The sequence below is a fragment of the Cygnus olor genome, chromosome 2 (assembly GCF_009769625.2).
Source record: "Cygnus olor isolate bCygOlo1 chromosome 2, bCygOlo1.pri.v2, whole genome shotgun sequence".
NCBI classification, from domain to species: Eukaryota; Metazoa; Chordata; class Aves; order Anseriformes; family Anatidae; genus Cygnus; species Cygnus olor.
Window position 1 is genome coordinate 61,375,739 of NC_049170.1, and position 21,239 is coordinate 61,396,977.

Consider the following 21,239-nt stretch of genomic DNA (forward strand, 5'->3'; position numbering starts at 1 on the left):
TGCCAATGAGAATGGTTGCTGGTACCTTGGCCTTGACTTTGGCACATCGTTATCTTCCTTCTTTAGAACATCTCTTAATGCTAACATTATAATCCTCCAACACCTGCTTTTCTGACAATGCTTCTGACCTAGCTTTGACTTTTCATGTCTGGAAACAGGTGTAAGGGGGCCTAGGTCTTATGGAGTCAGCATGCAATTGTTTTGCTGTGATGCATTTTCCATACCAAGCAGGGGATATGATCTGAGTGGTTTTGGTTTCATAAATTAATTTTAGACCTAATCTCAAGGAAAGTGAGAAGATGGAATAGCATGCTCCTTTGCAGGATGTTGTGTTAAAGAATTCTGTGTTCTACATTAATATTTGCCATGGTAGTTTCTAGTTTCTCTCAGCAATATATTAAAAAAAAAAAAAAAAAAAGCTTATATGAAAGTTGCTGATTTTCTTTGGTTTGCCTTAAAGCACCTACTATTTTAAGATCCAGAACTCGCCCTCACTACCCCTAGGGCTGATAGTAAAATACAGTAGTTCCCTTGTCCAGTAGAGCTGGAGCTCAGTGTTATACATAGACAAGGAACCAATATTAGCACACTATTAGCAAAACCTATTATCCCTGTGGCTATCACTAACCTGCCTTGTACTATGAGACATGAGAGGACTAATCAGCTGTTCAGGAATGCAGCACTGTAAAAGGAGCGATCAGATAAGAAGCTTTAAGGCTGAGACAGTCCTTGACCTCAGTTAATTAATTTCTTATTTGGTGTGGAGTCCTCATTATATAGTGAGATCTGTACTGATTTCTGATGGGTTATGCACTGTCAGAAAAACAGTGCAGAGTCAGCACTCCGAACAGCAGCTGAAGTTTCTCATTGTGGTTTGCTAGGAGTGTTTAATTATAATAGAGGCCTTGTGCATCTTGTTATTTTTCATGCTTCCTGGAAACAAGAAAAGAAAAGAAAAGAAAAGAAAAGAAAAGAAAAGAAAAGAAAAGAAAAGAAAAGAAAAGAAAAGAAAAGAAAAGAAAAGAAAAGAAAAGAAAAGAAAAGAAATCACTTGGCGCTCAGCAGTGACAGAAAATTCTGACTGTGACTTTGCTAACTGTCCCCTTTCAGCCTGTCGTGTAATAATCCTGATGAGAGCAGTGGGATCATTAAAACAAAAATATGTAACCTCACTGACAGACCCTGTTTGTCCTGACATCATACTGTACAGTGTGACTGCAGTATATTTTATTACTTTAATGAAAATAGTTGTTTTAAATTCAACTGTACTATGAGATAGAGAATATAATTCTGTGTAGAAAAGTAAGTTTTCATCTAGGTACACAGGAAGAATTAACTGAGCACCTTCCATCTCTTCTCCTTTCACCTCTCATCCCACCAAATATACATGTTAAAAATGGTCCACATCTGCAGGCATGTGTGGAAGAGTCAGCGTACTGTATTTTTAGAAGAAGGAAGAATAGCTCTGCAGTCAAGTTTCCGTCTCACTGGATGTGACAGCGTCATTGCTATGGGAGCACAGATAGAATTAAATCTGTGGCTGCAGTATTTGGAGACCCCTATGCTATTTTGCAGGGAATTAGGAAGACAGCCTGAAGTGGTCTTTCTATATCTGTACTGGTTTTGCCTCAGTTATGGATATTTTCCCTTCAGCAAACTGTGCTGAAGTAGTGAACTGAAGACAGGAGTAATCTGTACTATGATGCCTCGAGAGGCCAGACATGACTTCCCTATTGATCATTTAATTACCTCCCCCCAGTACTCTGCCACCGTGATCAGATTACAGTAAATGAGCCCTAGTCTGCCTTTCCTCACTTGCTTTTCTGTATTGTTGTGGTTTAACCTGGCCAGCAGCTCAGCACCACACAGCCATTCACTCACCCTCTCTTCCCCATTATGATGGAGAAGAGAATTTGAAAAAAAATGTAAAAGCTTGTGGGTAGAGATAAAGACAGTTTATTAGGACAGAAAAGAAATAATAATAATAATGATAATAATAATGATGTGTACAAAACAAGTGATGCACAATGTAATTTCTCACCACCCGCTGACCGATGCCCAGCCCATCCTCAAGCAGTGGTCCCCCTGACCCTGGCCAGCCACCCCATAATAATTGCTCAGCATGACACCACAAGGAATTGGACATCCCTTTGGCCAGTTTGGGTCAGCTGTCCTGGGTCTGTCCCCTCCCAGCTCCTGTTGAACCCCCAGCCCCCTCGCTGACAGGACAGAGCGAGAAGGTGAAAGGTCCTTGGCTTAGTGTAAGCACTGCTCTGTAACAATACAACAGCATGTTATCAACATTATTCTCATCCTAAATCCAAAACACAGCACCATACCAGCTACTAGGAGGAAAATTAACTCTATCCTAGGTGAAACCAGGACATGTTTCTACACCTGCTTCTGAGGTGGCCTTTCTAAATGTGCCTGGCCCTCAACTCCTTTTGCTAGCTGTGGTCTGTCTTGCCTTTTCCTCAGTATGCTCCCTTCACCTTGTGCACAAAGTCTTGTGAGAAATGAAAGAAAAATTAAGAAATGAAAATGAGCAATCCCATTCCACGGAAGTCGGTAGGATGTCTGGGGGTTGCACCAGTTAGGGCTAGTAGAAGAGACCTATCATTTTTCAGCTAATAAGGTTACATCAGAATAAGCAGGTACACTTGTGAGTTACACCTGCAGAGGGCACACTCACCTGGACTTAAACAAAATTAAACCAATTGATTCTGTGGTTATAAAAAAAGAAGCAGGCAAGAAAAGAAGCCAAATGCAGCAATTCTTTCTCTTAGGCAAATGTTAGATGTCACATTTAACATTTGGAAGTATTTCAGGAACAGTTTTACGCTTTACTTTATGAATATCTCATTTTTTCATTTTTCATGGACTTTAACTTAGGTGTGAATGTAGTAGAGGTGTTTCAAAGTATCTCCGACAGAATTTGAGTTCCTTCTCATGTGGGGGCTATTAATATTAGGCCTGAAGTCTGCTTCTCTTCTTTCATTTGTCCACTCAGCTCTTTTGTTGAGAGGTCACTAACATTTATTGCTTAACAAACTGGAAAACAAAATTAAAGCAGTGGTCAACTTTCTTGTTTTCTTTCCCCAAAAGCATGCAGTGGTCAACTTTCTTGTTTTCTTTCCCCAAAAGCATTATCCTGTGTTGTGTTGAAGTTATAAGAAAACTCACTTGTTTTCAGTGGATAGCTGAATCATTTCCTGCCTAAAAATCCTGACCTACATAAGCTTCTTAAAGCTTACACCTTACTGAGGCACCTGTATGCACCTGTTGAAGGTCATTCAGAGTCACCAGTTCAGAATCTAGTTGTTACTCAAGTATACAGCAGTATGAATTCACTGGAAAACAACTGCTACTTGGAAGTGGGAAATACCACAGTCCACCACTTAGTGCTCATCCTACTTAACCAAAAGGGGCATATTATGCAGATATGTACACACACACACACACACACACATTCAGATATAAAATATATACATATTATAAACATGCTTATTTATAAGTTCTTCTCTCACGTTAGTTAATGCATGCAGTTATGTAGCATGTTGAACATACAGTAAATGAACAATGTTTGTCTAAGAGTGTCTTTTTCCTCTCCTTTTTTCAGACATTGCCATGGGATCTATGGACGGTAAGGCTGACTGACATTTATCATTGTGAATTGGGATGTTTTTGTGTGTATGATTTTGTAACACCCTCAACTCAGATTTATAATGCTTTCCCCAGAAGCCAAGATATAGAATTTACAGACCATGACAAACACTTTAAAGTATATGAAACCACCTGGGATTTTTTTAAAACCAACAGGAAGAAAAAAATCTCTCTTGCTTGGCCTACAAAACCTAAATGATGTCAGAAATCTAGGCTAATAAGATTCATGATCATTACAGCTAAATGTTTGCTGCTTTTATTCTCATCTGCTTTATAGTTTTCAGAGGGTAGGAATGGATGCTAGTCACTTCTCTTAATTATCTGAAGATATATTTCCTTTAACTTGTAGGATTTTAACCCAGTGGGCACCTATTTTCTCACAATTCAGGAGTGAAGAGAAAATTTAACTTGTTCTTTTAATAGTGAGCATACAGTGAACTGGATTTATTCACAAAAGCAGCTTCTGCTTTAGAAAGCTGCAGAGATCTTTCTTTACACCTCCTGGCGTCAAATCAGATACAATGATCTGCAGGAAGAAAACAGCTTGTTTTCATAAGCTTTCTTTCAATTTTTGTCATGGAGATAGTTGAGTTGACTTGACGTGCAGCCTGGAACACCCATTTTTTGGCCTTTTTCAGATTCAGCCAGCACAGAAATCTGTGAATGCTTCTCATGCATTCAGATTTGCAGCACTATTTTGTGAACACATGACTTATATGATGTATATTAAACACTCATTCCTTTCTACTGGGAAAGGTTAAATAAAATCTGGAAAAAGTCATATATGCAGACTAGCCAAAATTGCAAGGTTACCAATGTCTAGACCAGCTAAAATAACCCAGAAATATTTCAGATTTATAGCTTTAAACTAATAGTAGATATCTTTGCCATTGTCTTTTTTTCACAGTTTTATTTATAGCTCATTAATGTTATGTATGCATTGTGTATTATAATTATTTCCCTCTTTGCTTTAGTTAAAAAAAAAAAGCAAGTAATGAGCTTCACAGCTAAATGTTTGAAATTGGGACTACTTAACCTTTACGGAGTTCCTCTTCATACCAAGTGCAGAGTAGTTGTTGATCTTCCTTGCAGAATTTGTATCTGTTCAAAGTGGTGGTGTAGACAGCTGGCTTTGTGGCTTGATGCCTTACCGTGTGTGGATGCAAATGCCTCTGCATGGTGCAGTGATGGAGTATCAAAGCTGCGCACTGATACCACTTTGGTTGCCTCCTTCTGTGTTTGCTGTGTCAGAGTGATTCCTCCCTTCAGTTGGGACGTAATAGGGTACTCATGATAAAAATGTCAGTGGGTCTCAGAGGAAGGCAAGGCATGAGAAATATTCAGTGTACCTGAAGAACTTCTTTTCTCATGCAGTCCAGTGGCTAGAAGCGTGACTTAAAAGAAGGGGCCTGTGATTAGTCTTCAGTAGAGTAGCTCTGCTGCTTCTCCACACCAGTTTTGTAACTGCTGCTGGTTAGGTAATGATAATTAATGAACTTCCGCTCTAAAAACAGCAACAAAAAAAGAACATATTCTTGTTTTCTGTGCTTTATATATACATTTTTTTTTCTATACAGACAAGCAGCGAATTGGCGCAGCCGGTAAGCAAACCTCCCCCCAAAATTGCAACCACTCTAGATATATGCTTTATTCAATGTGGTATAATGTATAGTTTTCTGTTTTGTCTAGCAGTGCCGCTCTTCTAGATTGCAATCTACTGCCTCCAAATGTTGCAAGTCACAAAGCTTTTCCTTAAACTGCTTAATTTAGTCACTTTCATTCTTTAAATTAAAACTGCTATAGTAAAATATAAATTTTGTGTTTTCTCATCAAGTCCGCCTTTATCTTTTTCATCTTGTGTTTTTTCTTTGCTTTTCTGTCTGCTTAAAGCCTGACTCTTCAGAAAGTCTTTCCCTGTGTAACCTGGTCATGGAGGAAACCCCAAACATTGGGTCATCAGAAGATATTAACAGATCCCAAACTGATCTAGGTTCTCTCAACTGGGGCCTAGATGTTAGCACACCCAGTGTCAGCCAGGAAATTACTACAGGCAGTTCTTTGCTTTTCCCTGGGGCAGAGCAAACCTCAAGCGAATCCATGGGTACGCTGCCTGCTAGTATTTGGCCTGCTGTAGGTGAGCAGGAGGATGCTGCACCAGGGTCTGCTTCAGTAACTGAAAACCAGAGGACTTCACTGGAGGACCTGTTGGATGCTAAAAATGTCCCATGGGAAGATGTGGTGACCAATCAGCCTTTAGAGAACATAACCAGTTTTGAGACACCCATCCTAGGAACTGATAGCTTGCTGGATAAACCCCTCCCATGTGATGTGCAAATGGCAGAGGAAGAGCATGCGGAAGAAGAGTCTCTGTGGGCAGGCGTCAAGCCAAGTGAAAAGGTAGAGACCAGAGCTGTTAACTGCAAGGAGGTAGAAGGTACAGAGGAAACGGAAGAGCAAGGTTGTGAAACAAAAGGAAATAGTGAGGCAGAACTTCATAAGGGTTTAGCAAAGTCAGAGTGTGAAACTTTAGTCAGCACAGAGGCAGAAAATTTACATGAATTGGAAGATAACAATGGGGAAGCTGGGAGAGCTAGTGTTGCTAACCTAGAAAACCCTGGGGGAAAAGAATTCAAAGAGGTTAATGTTGTTGAGGAGGTAGATGGAGAAAAAGCATTGCTGAGCACAGGATTGGAAGATGGGGACAAAGTAGTAGTGGATGACTATAAAACTACAGAAGACACTAGCAGTGAACCTGAGAGAGTCTTTGGTGTCTGGACTCAGGACCATGAAAGGATGTTTGAGGATGGCTTAGACCAAAATGACAATGTTACTGGAGAGAATCCATCCATGGTGTGTATAAACAGGACAGAGCATGTTGACCTAGAGGTAACTGACCACACAGAAAAGGACCCTACAAATACTGGAAACATTCTGTGTGACACTGAATTGTTCAGTGCAGAAGAGTCTGGTAAAGGACCTGAAGACAATGGTAGTGCTGCTGATGAAGGTCAAGCTGCTGCTGAAAAAGTGAGGGCATTGTTGCCCGAGACACCTGATGCTGCTAGCACAAACTGCAGTAATCTTTGCCTGGATAATACAGAAGACCAAATGACAGGTAGGCCAGAAGCAGCAGTCACTGAAGAGCATCCTAGTCACAGTGGTATTCCTGAAGTCTTGGAAACAGACCCCTGGCTGGCAAACTGGGATCCAACAGTTACTAATGACTCCTGGGGGTTTTCTAACCTGTCAGATGGCCAAGCCAATGGACTGGATAATTGGCCCTTTTTCCCCCAGCAGCAAGATGCAGAGGAAGGTAACATCGAAAATGCTTGGTTAGGCATTAGTGATAAATGGTCTACACAGGACCTGGGAGGGACTGGTAACAGCTGGGGAGAAGTAGGTGTAAGCACAAGCAATAAAAGTCAGGAGGAACCAGTAAAACAAGGCTTGCCTGGGGAGCAGGCAAGTGTTAGCTGTCCTGGACCGAGCAAGGAAATAGCTAGACCCTTGGCTCTGTTTCAAATGGGAAATTCCCGAAATGCTAGCACCGAGAGTTCAACTAGTCCTAAAGACAATGAGACCAACAACTCAGATTTATCTGAAGATGAAATTGCTAACCGGAGATATGGATTGTTGTACCAGGAAATTGAGGCTGATAAAGAAGAGGTACCTACCCCAGTGTGTAGCCTAGTCTAGACAAAGAGTTCCTTAGGCCATGCATAACCTTGTTGTTTCAAAACAATCCATCTGTGTTTCCCAGTACCCCTCCTAAGCCCTTGCTATTCTTTTTTGAAAAAATGGTCACGCAACTGTTCATAGTGTAGTGCCCTTCAGCCATGTAATGAAACAGGCTGACAAAAATGCATTTCAAAAAGGTGAATAAAGTGTCACACTGTGAAGGCACGTGGTGTCTCACAGCTTCTGTATTTCATACATATAATTTTAAATGCATCTACAGCCTTTTTCTTTTTTAGTATATAAAAATACTTTCTCTCTGTTTTTTCTTTTTATTTTGGTGTCTTCTTTAAGCCTGTGAAACCTGTTATCAAATAGCACTGTCATATATCTTGCTGCCTTGCCCTTCCTTTTGTTCTTTTTTTAATATTGTTTTTGGTCTGTCTTATTTTTGTTTTGCAAATAGAAATATTTTACTCATGTTCTCATCTAGTAAACAAATGATAATTTGTTCTGATCTTCACTTTTACTTAGTCATCCAGCACTGCATTTAATGGATTTGCACAGGTAAGAAATAAACAAGTTTTGAGATTTTATTTTTTCTATACTGTTGAGAAGAGATTAGGACTAGCTGTACAGTTTTGGAAAATCTGTTCTACAGATTAGCTGTACAATAATGTCATAATGACACAAATCCTAAACTTGTCTGTTCTCAGAAAGTATTTGTAGATGTTACCAGGATGCTACTACTCTTGGCCTGATTGAATTTAGTTGGAAAATTCCCACGACCTTAGGAAGACTAATTTTCTTTTCTCATAAATGAACTGGTTTAGCATTTTCATTGTTTTTTTTTTTTTTTTTAATTTTATTTTTCTCACTATCCCCAAATCTTGTAAAGCATGGCTTCCTCATGGCTTTCACATACTTTCAGTAACTGTATATATGTATATATAAAATGTGATTTATTTGTTTCTGCAACTTTCTTTTCATTTAAAATATATCTTAATCTGGAAGTTAAACCCGAGTGTTTACTGCTCTGCTGTTGGTGAGACTGCATTATGCATTGCAGCAGTGCAGCACACGAAGATACCATACTTATGCTGTCAAATTCCAGGGCAGTGCCTAAATCCCAAATCGTAATGCAGATGATCTAGGGCTTTGTTAAGTTCCAGCAACCTTTCAGAGAATGGCTTATTCACAGAACACTCTGTACACCATTTTTCAGCACATACGAAAAAAGCTGAGCATCTACAAGGCTGGAAATGAGCCTTTCACTGCTTATTTATTTTACTTCAGGTCTTTTAAATTAGTAAAAGATCTATAAGAAAAGACAAAAACACAAGTCTTCCATCCCATTTCACTAAGGCAAAATGTTTGCCCCAAGGAAATAAAAATTTGATGCCCACACCCTCACGGTAGGACTGGGACCCAACAATGTTTTCCAAATTAAATGTTTCTGAGTAAGGTATTGAAAAATTCATTCTCCACTTTTGTACATTCTTAATGCATGTAGAACTTTGTATCTCTAATTACTTGGCACTATAGCTGCTATTCAAATAAAAACCCAGAATCACAAGGAAGTGAAAGTAGCTCAGAGTTTGCATACTCCCCATGCACATGTACATGCAGTCTGGAAGAAAAAAAAAATCTTTCTCGACTTTGAAGTGCAGTGTGACTGAAACAAAGTCCTTGCTATTCTCATGTATTTAATGAAGGGTTCTTCACTGCTTTAATAACTTAGCACAGCTTAGAATCGTGGAATATACACTTGAAAAAATAGTGTCTTTAATATTGATATTGCTTAACTAGTAACAAATATTAATAACTATATAGATGATCTATTTGCCAACTTATTCTGGGTGAAGTTATAGATGACTTTGCCTGAATAAGGTACAAAATATCAGGTCTTTTGTAGACAACTGCAAAGATTCCATGTCAAATATTGTCTCATTGATTTTCATTTTTGTATCTAGGATGCTGGTGCATTTACAGTGCAATCAAACGAGAACGTGACAGAGACTTTGGTAAGTGGTAACTTTTGCTTCCTTTATAAATGACCTATAAAAAGAGTACCATTTTTAATTTGTGCCAAAATATCTGCTCCTTGTTCATGTTTTCCCACTCTAATTCACAAAACCTTAACCTGAAAGAGTAAGTGGGTGTATCACTGTAGTTGTAAATCTTTACTCACTGAAAGTCTTTCACAAGGATAGCATGGCATAAAAGAAAAGAAAAACAGGCTTCCTTCACATACTTTTGTTTTTCAAAGGTATAGTCAAACAGTTTCCTCATTTATTGCAGTTAAGAAACAACGAGAATGGGAACTATGGTCCAGTGTACATCAAGGAAGTGATGGTACATGATGGCTGTTTACATACCCCAATATTACTGTAGCTTTATCTATCCTCCACATTATTAATAGTAGGCATAATAAAGGGGTGGGAAATATTTTTGGAAATGATCATACTTTGGCAGTTTCTTAGTTTCTGTTAGTCTTTGGTTAGCCTGGAGTGTGAATGTGGAACAGCAGCATTGCTGGGCCAGTGCTATAGCTACTAAAGAACAGCAGCATGATACTGAATAGTATTTAATGTGGCTTTCGTATAATGCCTGTGGTGGTGCTTGTATTTGGAATGGTTACTGAGTACAATGAGAGCATTTTTAGTATTTTTACTTGTAGTTCAAATGTGGTAAATAGTCTGAAGACTGCTTGCCCACAAGTCACTTCAAGCACTTCAACAGAATCTGCATTATAACATTTTGCCCTTGGTTTTAAGCCTGAAAGTTTCTTCCAGCATTAAACCTCAGGAAACTCATTAGTCATCTTACCTGCGATAAATCTGTCTTGAGTTTCTCATTTCAGTCCTGTTTCTTCTTTGTGAAATTCCCTAGAGCTGATATTAACACACTTCCGAGAGAGATTTCTGCACAGTGTGGAATAATATAATGAATGTTTCTTTATTCTGTTCCAAATCCTGAAGTTCTTGTTTAGGCAGACTTCTCTGTACCTCATTAAAAACCAGTCTGCTTAAGGAATATGTGGGAAAAGAAGTGAAAGGCCATGTTGTTTTGTTTCGTTTTGTGTTCCTGAAAAATATCAGGGGGGAGAAGATTTTAGTATTTTTTTTTTTTTAAGAATTTCATGGAAGCTGTCTCTTCATCACAGGAGACCTTCTAGCCAGCTGTATGTTATCAACTCCAAAGCAGCTAAATAGCTTTCAAGCTTCTTATTATGATGAGCAATTTGTTCATGGCAAATTAATCTACTGGGTTTATTTTAAATGGTTGAGTCAGCCATCTTTATAAATGAAATATGCTGAGCACAGCTTGCAGCTCTCCCCTTGTATGTGTGCATATTTGCAAGGTGACGGCACCAACAGAGATTGTGATTTTGCTGTGAGCTATTTTGCTACAGGACTGAATGTGTTGCAGGGCTGGTGATGTTTACTATATCTGCTTGCTAAAAAAAAAAAATAATCCTATCCCAGATTTTAAAAGGGTAGGAATCCCAATAGTGTTGTTGATAAATGGATGCCTTGTAGGTGATTGAGAGCTTAAGAGGGAATGCAAGTTAAGAAGAAACCGGGGATGAGTTTCACACTTCCAGAATTCAGTGTGAAGCAGTCAGTGTGTATGTAAAAACTGTTTGGGTCTCTGCTAATTGCTTCCCCCGTTTACTGGAGAAGGGGTCTGAGAGCTGACAGAACTAAGGAATAGGGGATAATTTTAAAAACTCATATTTGAAGCTATAGGTTGGAACACGTGTGGCCTTACCATCACTTTCTGAAGCATTCTTGAGCAAACTGACTGTTTTCCCCCCATTTTCACTGCCACTTTCAGTAACTCAGTAAAGTAGTGCTCTCTTTCTTTATAAGTGGGGTATATAGGTCTGGCTCAGTTTACGTATAGGACACTGAGGATGCAGAAGCCCTGTAGATGCTAAGCAGTAACAAGGTGTTGTAATGCCAAGCATTGCCATCTTCTCCCTGGCAAAGCCCTGCAAACACTGAGCCTGCCAGGAGTGAAGCAACACTGTGGTGCCAGGCAGAGTTCCCATTTCCTTCCTCTCTCCCCACTATTACGTGCTCCTCAACAATTTTTCCACTGTCTACTTAAAAATCAATAAAACAAAAGACTGAGGCCGAAGAAGCTCCACCTGGAGAACCCAAGGTCGAGGAAACCCCTGCTGCTGCTGCTGTGGAAAAGGAGGCCATCCCTGCTGAGCCTGCCAAGCCAGCAGAGCAGGCTGTGGTGAGTGACCTGCCCCCCGTGTCCACCTCACCGGCCTCATCTGAGCCACCTCTCATCATGGTGAACGTGCCTGCTGCATTTCAGCCATCCTTTCCATTCTTCGCTGCCCATCCGTGGTTGGCTTCTCCAGTGCCTGACTGCGTCACAGCATGTCTTTCCAGCAACGCGTGCTGCTTTGGGCCCTAAAATGTCATTCCTCTTAAGACTGGCATTTTAGACTGAAGTTCAGCTGAAAGATTGTGGTTTTATCTGCTGTTCTGTTTGATTCCAGATGAACTTCAGAAGGGGAAAGAATTCATGCCATTTATAAATGACCTTATTAGCAGTTTTCTCATTTTATTTTAAGCTGAGCTGTAAGCACTAAGGCAATGCATATCTTGTATGGCCCTTGCTAGAGCATGAAGGTACCAGCAAAATGTGATTGTAATATAAAGATCTATAAGTCTTATGGTTTTATAAGCTAGCCATGAGCCAAGGAGGGAACTCCAAAGCACCTGTATGGAAATGTTTAGGTGTCAGTATTTGGGAAAGAGAGGGAGGAGAAGAAATAACAGCTCTGCAAGAAGAGCAAAGCAGGATACTCAGTATCTCTACAAAATGAGAGGTGGTCTGAGACGATAGGCGTAGGGGTAGCACCCTTTTTACGACAGGTATCCCAGTGAATACTCTTTTTGTCAAACTGAGGTTCCTCTTCTACATACTACTTTCAGGAGGTCTTGGAGGTGGGTGGTACCCACAGGCTGAGAAGCCCCTCAAAAGAAATGCATCAGTTTTTGTAGGCTGCCAGTCTGACAGTATTGATGCTGTCCTTGATTCAATAACTGTTCAAAGTCTGTAACAAGTGTTCAACACTGTTAAAATATGAACAGAAATCTGATGGACCAGAAGCTGACTAGGTATGAAGTTGTACAGTGCTACAGGAAAACTGTACAACAGGAAAGTTGTACAGTTATACTGCAGAATGCTGTTTTTGGGGAATCTGAGTTGATATCCTCAGAGACAACCACCCTGTTACAGGAAAGGTCAATCATTCCTTTTTATAGTGAATAAAATGACCCCCAAATATTTTGTTTTCCCTCACATTCCATGTTGCTGAGTAAAAATGTGAGGGCTAAACCTGAGCACCATTGCCAATTCCTGCTGAAAATCTGGGCAGAAATAGTGGAAGTTTTCTGGGTCAGTTCCTTTGCCACAGAAGCCAGTGGAAGCTTCATAGCTGTGTTCATTGACCATCAAGCATGCTTCAGTGCAGTAAATGTTCACAGAGGAACTGGGTTCAGTTTGCTGAACCTGCTGTTGGCCTTGGGCAAGTCCCTGTGTATCTTTATCTATGAAGTAGGAATGATGATGCCTTCCTCATCATAAAAGTAGGCATTTTTCAGTAAAGCATTTGATATTTTGCCATTTGGGAAATAATATTAAGCAGGGTGCAAATCAACTGAAGAAAGTAGGAGTATCTGTCACCTGCAGACAAGTCAGTGCAGAGCATCAACTTATCAGATATGCAGAGACATGTACTGTCTCGTGGGTCTGTCTATGGAGTTGATCATATTTAACATTTCTGCTAACTGCAATGGCCCAGACACCACAAGCCTGATGGTGACTTTTATTGATGACTACAGGCTGGGTAATGTCACTAACACAAGGGGACGGCATTAAGAGAGCATACAAACACAACTGAGGGCTGGCTTGAAAGTGTTATGAAGCTCTACCCACCAGTGAGAGGCTGGTTATCTGCTGATGGTGTTGGACCCATGAAAAAGTCACACGTGATACTATGCAAACTGTCTTCATCAGAAAGGAGGAAATACTAGTGTCCGTGTGCAAGGCTTTGGAGTATCACTCTAGTTTAATTAAAGACTTTCTCAAAAACAGATCGATGAATTTACTTGAGAGGTTACAACTGTTCATATCATGGGATTAAAAAATGGTATCCAGTGTGAATGATATGAAGAGGCAGGGATGAGTTTTAGTTGCAGCACCTACCTAATAATCATTCCTCCCTTGCTCCCATCTTTCTAACAGAGAAAAAACGAAAAAATAATGCATCGTGGATGGAAGGGAGCACAATGCTGGGCAGGCTGCTCTGGAGGACTTTGGGGAAGAGGGAAGATAATCCCTGATTTTGTTTAATCCTTCCCATTCTCTGTGGACTCTTAGGTGTGGCAGCAGCATGGCTATGGAGGGAAGCAATCCCAGTGTGTTTCCTAGAATTATGAATAGGATTCAATTCTGATTACACTTGCATGAATTTTGAGTATGTTTCAATTTTTTTAATTCACTTCTTGTTCATATCTGTAGGAAACACTGGAGCAAGCAACCTCAACATCATCTCCCTACAATAACATACACAAAGTAAGAAGGCCCCACAGTCTGCTGAGACCAGGCTCTTCCCCCATGTGTGTTTTCTTTTGAGTTGATATAAATCACAGTAATAACTTGTCAACTCTATAGTAAGGCAAACAATTAGACTGCCTGTCTGAGGCACATTGTTCTGTCAAACTCCTGTCTAAAATGCCTCACATCTAGTCAGAGTAAATTTGATAGTTTGGAATAAAGAAGGAGGGAGGGAAGGTGAAGAGAGGAGGGATGGGAAATCAGTATTGGTCAGGAGTCCTCTTCTGGTAAAAGAACAGATGTCAATGGAGCTTTGAAGGTTGTTTCTAGATGGCTTTCTCTTGTTTTCCTGTAAGGATTTAATGAAGAAAAAAAATGTGATGGAAATTTTTTTTTTCTCTGAAAGGAAGTCTTGTCCTTTTTTTCGTGCACTAAGATGAAATTCTAAAATCTGTTGTATGTCTGAAGTGCTAATTAAGTGACAGGCTGTGGTCATTCACCACGCCTTCACTCATCAGCTGGCATGACCTTTTCAGGTAATCCATTTTGCTGCCTGACCATCACTGAGGAGTTCTTGGTCTGTGTCCTTCCAGTAGGTGCTGCAAAGGACTGCAGAGCTATTGGGAGTGGGGAGAGAAACACTGTGAGCACCAGGCAATTTAGTAGTAATCCAGGAGGATGGTCATAGGCATTAAATAGAAGTTAAACAGTTATTAGGTTCATACTTGGTGGGTTTTTGTTTGTTTGTTTTTGTGTGTGTGTGTGTTTGTTTTCTTTTGTTATTTATGAAGTTGTCCTTACTAATTTGGGAGAGAGATCTGGGAAAATAAGCTAAAAGTATTCATTTTAAAAAAAAAAAGGAAAAAAAAAAAGAGTCATTCGAGTCATTCTTCATTTGGCTCTGAGGGGTTGTTATTTTCAAGCAGTGCTTTCCAGGACTCACAAAAAAGTTCTGAAGGTTAGAATTAACAACAAATGTGATCAAAGCTAAGGAAAAGTAAACTGAGTTTCAAAAGATGAAAACATGTCATTTCTCAACAGCAGTTCTGCGTTCATTTACTTAATGAGTGATGGTTTACTTATAAATTGGAGTTGTAAAATATTAATAGATGCTTTCCTGATAGGAATCTTTTATTGGTCTTAGTAATTTCCAGTTTGTAGTCACAGCCACTAATCAGTTTAATTTTTCTGTAGTAAATTTCCTGTCAAATCTCATTAATCCATAGAATTCATGGCATGCATTTTTTGTTGTAGGAACTTTGTAGTAAATTTCTTGGTAGGGCTTTTATTTAAATTGAGGAGAGGGTAGTCTAGGGAATACAGTACCATTCCCTGCTCAGGATTTGGGTTCCTTTACTTTCTGTTTCATAGTCTGCCTGAACAGTATTGCCAAAGATTTCATTACAAGAGTTCATCATAATTGCTGTATGGGATTTTATTACATGTTCTTGTTCCTTTAGAACAAATACAATTTCTATTAGTTGATGGCAACAGTTGATCCTTATTTTGGTGGGGGGGAACAAAATGTTAGGTAACTAAAGGACCAGAATCACCGTGTGCACCAGAAGAACTGAAGCCAGCCATAGTAAAAAGTTCTTCTTGCATGGACTTTTGCACACTGAAACAGTTTTGCTTCCTTATTTCCACAGTATCCCCAAAGGCAGATGTAAAATCCAAAGGATAGAGTCTAAAGGATATAATGCATTAACCGCTGATTGATTTCTTTTCAAATAATAATACCCCTATCACCACATCAATTTTTCATATCAAACAAAGATAATAAGTGTACGGTATAACAAAGAGAAAGCTTAGCAAGTCTTGTTATTTCCCTTTCTTATTCTCATTCATGGGAAACATAACACCCGGAGTTCACAGCTCTGCTCAGAGATCAGCTTTTTGATTTCCTTATGCTCATTAGTTTGGAAAGAGCCTTTCTGTGCTTTGGATCTGATGCCTGTCTGGACTCTGATGTTCTCCCATTAAAGCACTCAGACACTCAGCTAAATACTGTGGTTTTCAAAGCTGTGTGTAGGCACATGTGAAACTGCCTTCTGATAAACTCTTTGCAGGCACTGAACAAGTACAGCACAGGCCAAGAAAGAGCCTTCAGCTTAGAGAGTATCCAATTATGGTTGAATCCCACTGTAGCTACAATTCGTGGCACCCAAATGGCAGAGCATGTAATTTGGGAGAGCAGTCCAATGGTCAGATATAGAAGAGTGGTCATCTGTGTCCAAATTTGGAGCTTGCAGCTAAGTACAGGTGTAAGATTGGAGCATGAGGCCATTGAAAAATATATGGCCTCCAAAAATGAGAGAGAACTGATGTAGAACAGTGTTCTTCTTTTGAGGTGTGCAGAAGCAGATTTTACTCTGTTTAGGGAATTGGGGTGTTGCTTAACTCAGACTTTTTTTAGTCTTCCTTTTTACTAGGCTTTTATGCCTTAAAAATGGCACAGTTCCTGCTACCGTGCCTCCCTTCTAAAACTCCCAGTTTACAGCTAATCAAAAGAGCAATGCAGCTAATTTGACTAGTGCAAAATAATTCTTAGGAAGCAGGGCAATTCCCCTTTCTTTTCCCTTTCCCACCATAACTGCATTCAGTTACCCTGAAAAACAGTTGTCGTTTGAAAATACAGGTATGTACATTTTTACAAAGAAGCCCAAACTACTGCTGTGAGCTTGGCTGACGGGATTCTTACGAGAGAATATCGCCAGGTTATTATTAAGAGAAGGACAGGGACTGGCACGTTCCTGACCATAAAGTGCAGAATGATGCTCATTTCTGAAGGCAAATTGACTTGTAAATACAGATGATGGGAAAAAATCAGCACTTTTTTGTAGCAAAAATAGGGAAAGCGTTTATCTATCAACTTCCCATTGGACATATGGCTTTTATGGGCAATAGAAACATATGTGTATATATCTTCTGTGCAAAATAAAAAAAAGAGCAAGACTTCTGTGGGTAGCTATATGCATTCATGCATTGCTAGTGAGAAATATGTATTTTGCAGTTGATATTTGTTTTTTTAAGACCCTCTACAATCTCTTTCAAACTTATTGTAAAAAAACAGGACTTCGTGGCAGAGGTTTGACAACTTCAAAGAAAAATTAATGATTTGAAAAAAAAAAAAAAAGGTTATATAACTGTAATTTTAACAGGATAAAGCTATGAGAGGTTTCCATGGTAACGTTGCTGTCAGCAGCTTCCTTGCCCTGGCATCTGGACATGATTGGGGCTTATGAGGTGACTGCAGGCAATACTAGAAGATTAGATTAGAAAAAACATGAGTGATGTGAAGTTTGGATATAACTCAGCATCCTCTTATTAAAAAAGGAACATGCAAGCATTTCAGCTGAAACTTGTAGAAATGTTGGAGTGACTATTGCAGGCATGTGGAGGCAGTTGGCTGGAGCCTGAATACTTGAGGTCTAACTAATTTCTGATCACTAAAGTGAGTTCAAGCAGTCCAAGCTACGGTGTCCTCACATAGGTTTGCATAACTTGTCTTCACCCTTACAGGTCTTCTGAAAAACCTGACATAGCTGTGTTTGCAAAACAGCCTCAAAATTTATTAGCAAAGTAGATTTCTATAAGGCGGCTTTGATTTACTTTTCCTTAGAAAAGCATCTTTAGAAATCAGTCCTGAATTTTAGCAATTTTGATAGTTTGTTGACCTAACTAGACCTAAACCTGTTGATCTACGTGGAATAGTAGCCAAAATTGAACCCAAGCTCAAGCAGAAGAAGGGGTGTTGCTGGTTAAATCCCTACATGGTGCAGTAGAATTGGAAACCAGAAAGGTCACAGCTGTCCCACAGAGTTTGGGAATAATTGTGCCTTTTTTTCCTCATTTCCAAAACTTGGAACTCATGCAGTTTTACAGCTTCTGTGGGAAGGAACCTGATGTTAGATACCATCTGTGCTGTAAAAAGTATTATTTGGGGGGAGCCCATTACTGCTCAGCGCAACTGTGATCCCTTGAACATCTACATGGGTGTCAGATTTAGAAAGCCACTGACACACGTCTACTTTTTGGATGTCAGGCACCTACTGCATGTACCACTGAATATGGACCTAAAGAAAGGTGATTCTGCAAAAAAATGATGAACTTTGTGACCCAGCTTTTGAACAATCCCTTTAAATGAGTTGCAGTCCAACATATGTGGAAGTAGTAAGTGTTTTAGAAAGTTTACCTGGAAAGTCTGGTGAGTTGCAGGGGAAGCATCAGGTTATAATGAGAACAGTGTGAGTCTTGGGTGAGAGAAATTTGAGGTTGATGGAAAACTGCAAGGTCAGCAGTGTTGTGGGTTGTTGGTTATTAAAAATTCTTCAAAAATACAAATACTGATAGCAAAAATAAATGAAATTGTCCTTAGCACTTCCAGCACAGTGGCAATGATATAAGTAAAAGGCTTTATTTCTTTCTTTTTCTTTTGCCTTTTTTTTTTTAGCCTACAGCTACTTTTAATTCAGATGATATCTGACAGCAAGAAACTTTCTACTTGCTATATACTATCCCATATTTAGTTCCCACCATTCATTTCATTGCATCCCATACATGCTATGCCTTCATTAAGCTTGATTAATACCTATTTCTCTGCAACCATTCCCTCAGCATGAGTAAGGTGATGACCATATTTCCTCTTTATACAGGACAGTGTCGAGGCAGGGGATAAAGAGACAACTGGAGTTGCTGAGAAAGAAAGCGAGGTACATATGAAGAACATCAGGAGTGTGGTTGTGCTTTAATATCTTCAAGAGAAGTGTGGCAAAAATATATATTTGTCATTTGCATGGTATCAGTATGCAGCCAATACAATGCAACTGTGACCCAGCTGTGGCATCAAAACAACTCTCACTCAGAGCAGGACCTACCTTACAAACTGCTTGTTGCAGCAGTATAGAGTGATAAATATCTTGGGGCAGCATTATGAAAGACTCAATGACATACTGAATTTCTCTGTAGCTGGGCATGCATGAAATCTAATGGTTGCGTTTTGCTTGTATTTCTTCAGAGGTGATAAAACAAGTCACTCTGAAGCCTTTTACACTAACATGATTCTATAACATGTTCAAAAGTACACAGAAAGCAGCACAGGAGGAAGGCTACGTACTAAATGCAGGAAGAGAAGTAGAGTCTGAGAAAGAAATCTGGCAGTAGCCCTGCTGGAATCTCATATATTTATGTGGCTCCAGGCTCCCCCGGTGTCACTGGGAAGTGAGGCTTGCTGCCAGCAGCTGTACCTCCCGAGCAGCACAGTTCTGAGTCAGGATGAGGCCCTACTGCCAGGGACTGACTTCTCCCCAGTGACCCGCAGCACTGACTCACTGGTGCTGTACTCCTCACCGGCCTGACGCACCCACCTAGAAATCAGTAGAATTACTCTGGCAGGAATGTACAGGACGGAGGTGGTAAATCAAGCCCAGTTGCTGTGGCTCTTGGTGTGGACAGAGCGCAAGAGTGTCTTTGCATTGCTTCTCTAGCATTGGCTTATTGCTCCCAACAGCTCTGGTCCAAGAAGAAATTCCTCGCCATCCCTGAGCACCAAGGCTAAGTCTTTGAAATGTATCTCTCCCCAGTTTTCCAATACACATCCTTGTTTAAAGTCAAGGTCTTTTCTCCGGTAAGTTTGACCCTGTGTGCTGTTTAAAGAAGCAGTATTGCTGAATGCAGAAGAGCTCCTGTCAGGCATCAAGCTATTTGCTAAACTGATATCCTGGCTCCAGTGGAGGATGGTCCCTCTGATGATGTACCTTTCATAACTGATTCTTTGGTATTCCCCAAAAAGTCTTCCAAGAGTTTGCAAACAATTGATATGTTCCCTAAAGCATGATGATTAGTTCTTCTTGGCTTTATGTTAGCTGGCTTAGCTGTAATTATGACTAATTGTCATAAAAATTACCCAGTCCTTTTCTGAACCCAGCCATGGAGTTAGATCTTCAGCTCTGGAAAATCGGCATAGCTCAGTGAGCTCCTCCCACAGCCCCCAGCTGCAGACTCGGTAGCCCTCCTTCTCCTCTTCCTGGCCTCATTCTTGCTGCTGCCAAATCTGTGGCATTGTACTGAGCTGACAGTGCTGTTAATTAGTGGAAAACCCAACTGCGTGGATCAGCTGCTTCCTGGGTAAAGAAGCATTCACTCTAACTGCAGTTAAATCCAAGTGGTTCTTTTATCACAGCCCTCATTATATTAGATGGCCCCTTCTTTGTCTCCTTTGTAATGGGGAAACTCTCCAAGTGTCAATAATACTGCTAGAAATAACTAGTTTGGAATACTATTAGACTGTGTAGTGTTATGTAAAACAGGTTTGTGGGGTTGGTTCTCAATATGAAGGTAGGTAAGATTGATAACTATATCAGCAAGTGTGTGGTAACCATAGCTGTGTGTGGGATGCTAGCTGTCCTGAATTCTGTGGATTGAATTGCCCCCTTTTTTCTTTTTTCTTTCTTTTAATATTAATCAAAAATATTTGAGGCTGATAGTGAGTTTCATTCTGTGTTAGTACACATAAGATTTTGTAAAAGCTTCTTCTAATCATCTAGCTGGCTTTGTTTTTGTATTCTAAGGCACAAGAATAAATGATTGCGCAGTTGTGAGCTGTGGTATGCATTCAGCATGTTACAGCTACAGGCTGTGAGAGTGTCACCCTCTTGGTGCAGACTATTTGAGAGCTGATTCATGTAAATTAGAATTCTCCTCCTTAGTGAAATAAAATGGGTTATACAAATCCAATAAATAAAAAAGAAGCATTGATCCTAATCACAACAGACAGCAAGATCGATTTCTGCAGCATGCTGTTAGAAGTGCATGGTATAAAATCAATCTGACATGCACTCTGTTCTCCCTGTTACATACTAGTCTCTTCCAGGGCTTTTACATCGATCATTTATTTGAATATCTTCCTGGGTCAAGACTGCTAAAATTGGCAATACTATGAGAGACAGGCTTGCAGACCTTACAAGTCACAGGAGAAGATGTCAATGTTTGCCCCGTCTTTTGATGTTACTTCTGTTTATGACAGAGCATCCTTCACCAGCAGACTTCTTAGTTCAAGCTAAAAGCTTCTCTGGTAATTTTTACAAAACATAGTAGTATTTTCTGCCTTCAAGGACTCCAGAAGAATTTATCACATTAATTAATAGCAATCAATAGGAGTGGTGCTCAATATTAGGTATTGCTAAAAAAAACAATGTCTGAAGAATGCCCATGAACAATTGCAGGCAGTTCAAGTTCAGTTCAGGTAGCTGAATTAGTCCCATCCATGAAGGGAAGATCAAGCTGAAGAAACAAGGAGCAGCAGACTGTAACTG

General features: G+C 39.9%; 1 protein-coding gene across 2 annotated transcripts in view; it reads left to right on the forward strand.

The window, feature by feature from the left end:
* Positions 1-21,239, forward strand: part of AMPH (amphiphysin) — a 118,417-nt gene that overhangs the window by 87,867 nt on the left and 9,311 nt on the right. The window contains exons 13-18 of one of the 2 annotated variants that reach the window (XM_040549567.1): positions 3,620-3,643; positions 5,241-5,264; positions 7,873-7,905; positions 9,312-9,362; positions 11,473-11,589; positions 18,582-18,638. In XM_040549567.1, coding sequence (XP_040405501.1) covers positions 3,620-3,643; positions 5,241-5,264; positions 7,873-7,905; positions 9,312-9,362; positions 11,473-11,589; positions 18,582-18,638 — 306 coding nt within the window. The remainder of the gene's footprint in view (positions 1-3,619; positions 3,644-5,240; positions 5,265-7,872; positions 7,906-9,311; positions 9,363-11,472; positions 11,590-18,581; positions 18,639-21,239) is intronic. The other variant, XM_040549568.1, reaches the window with a different exon arrangement.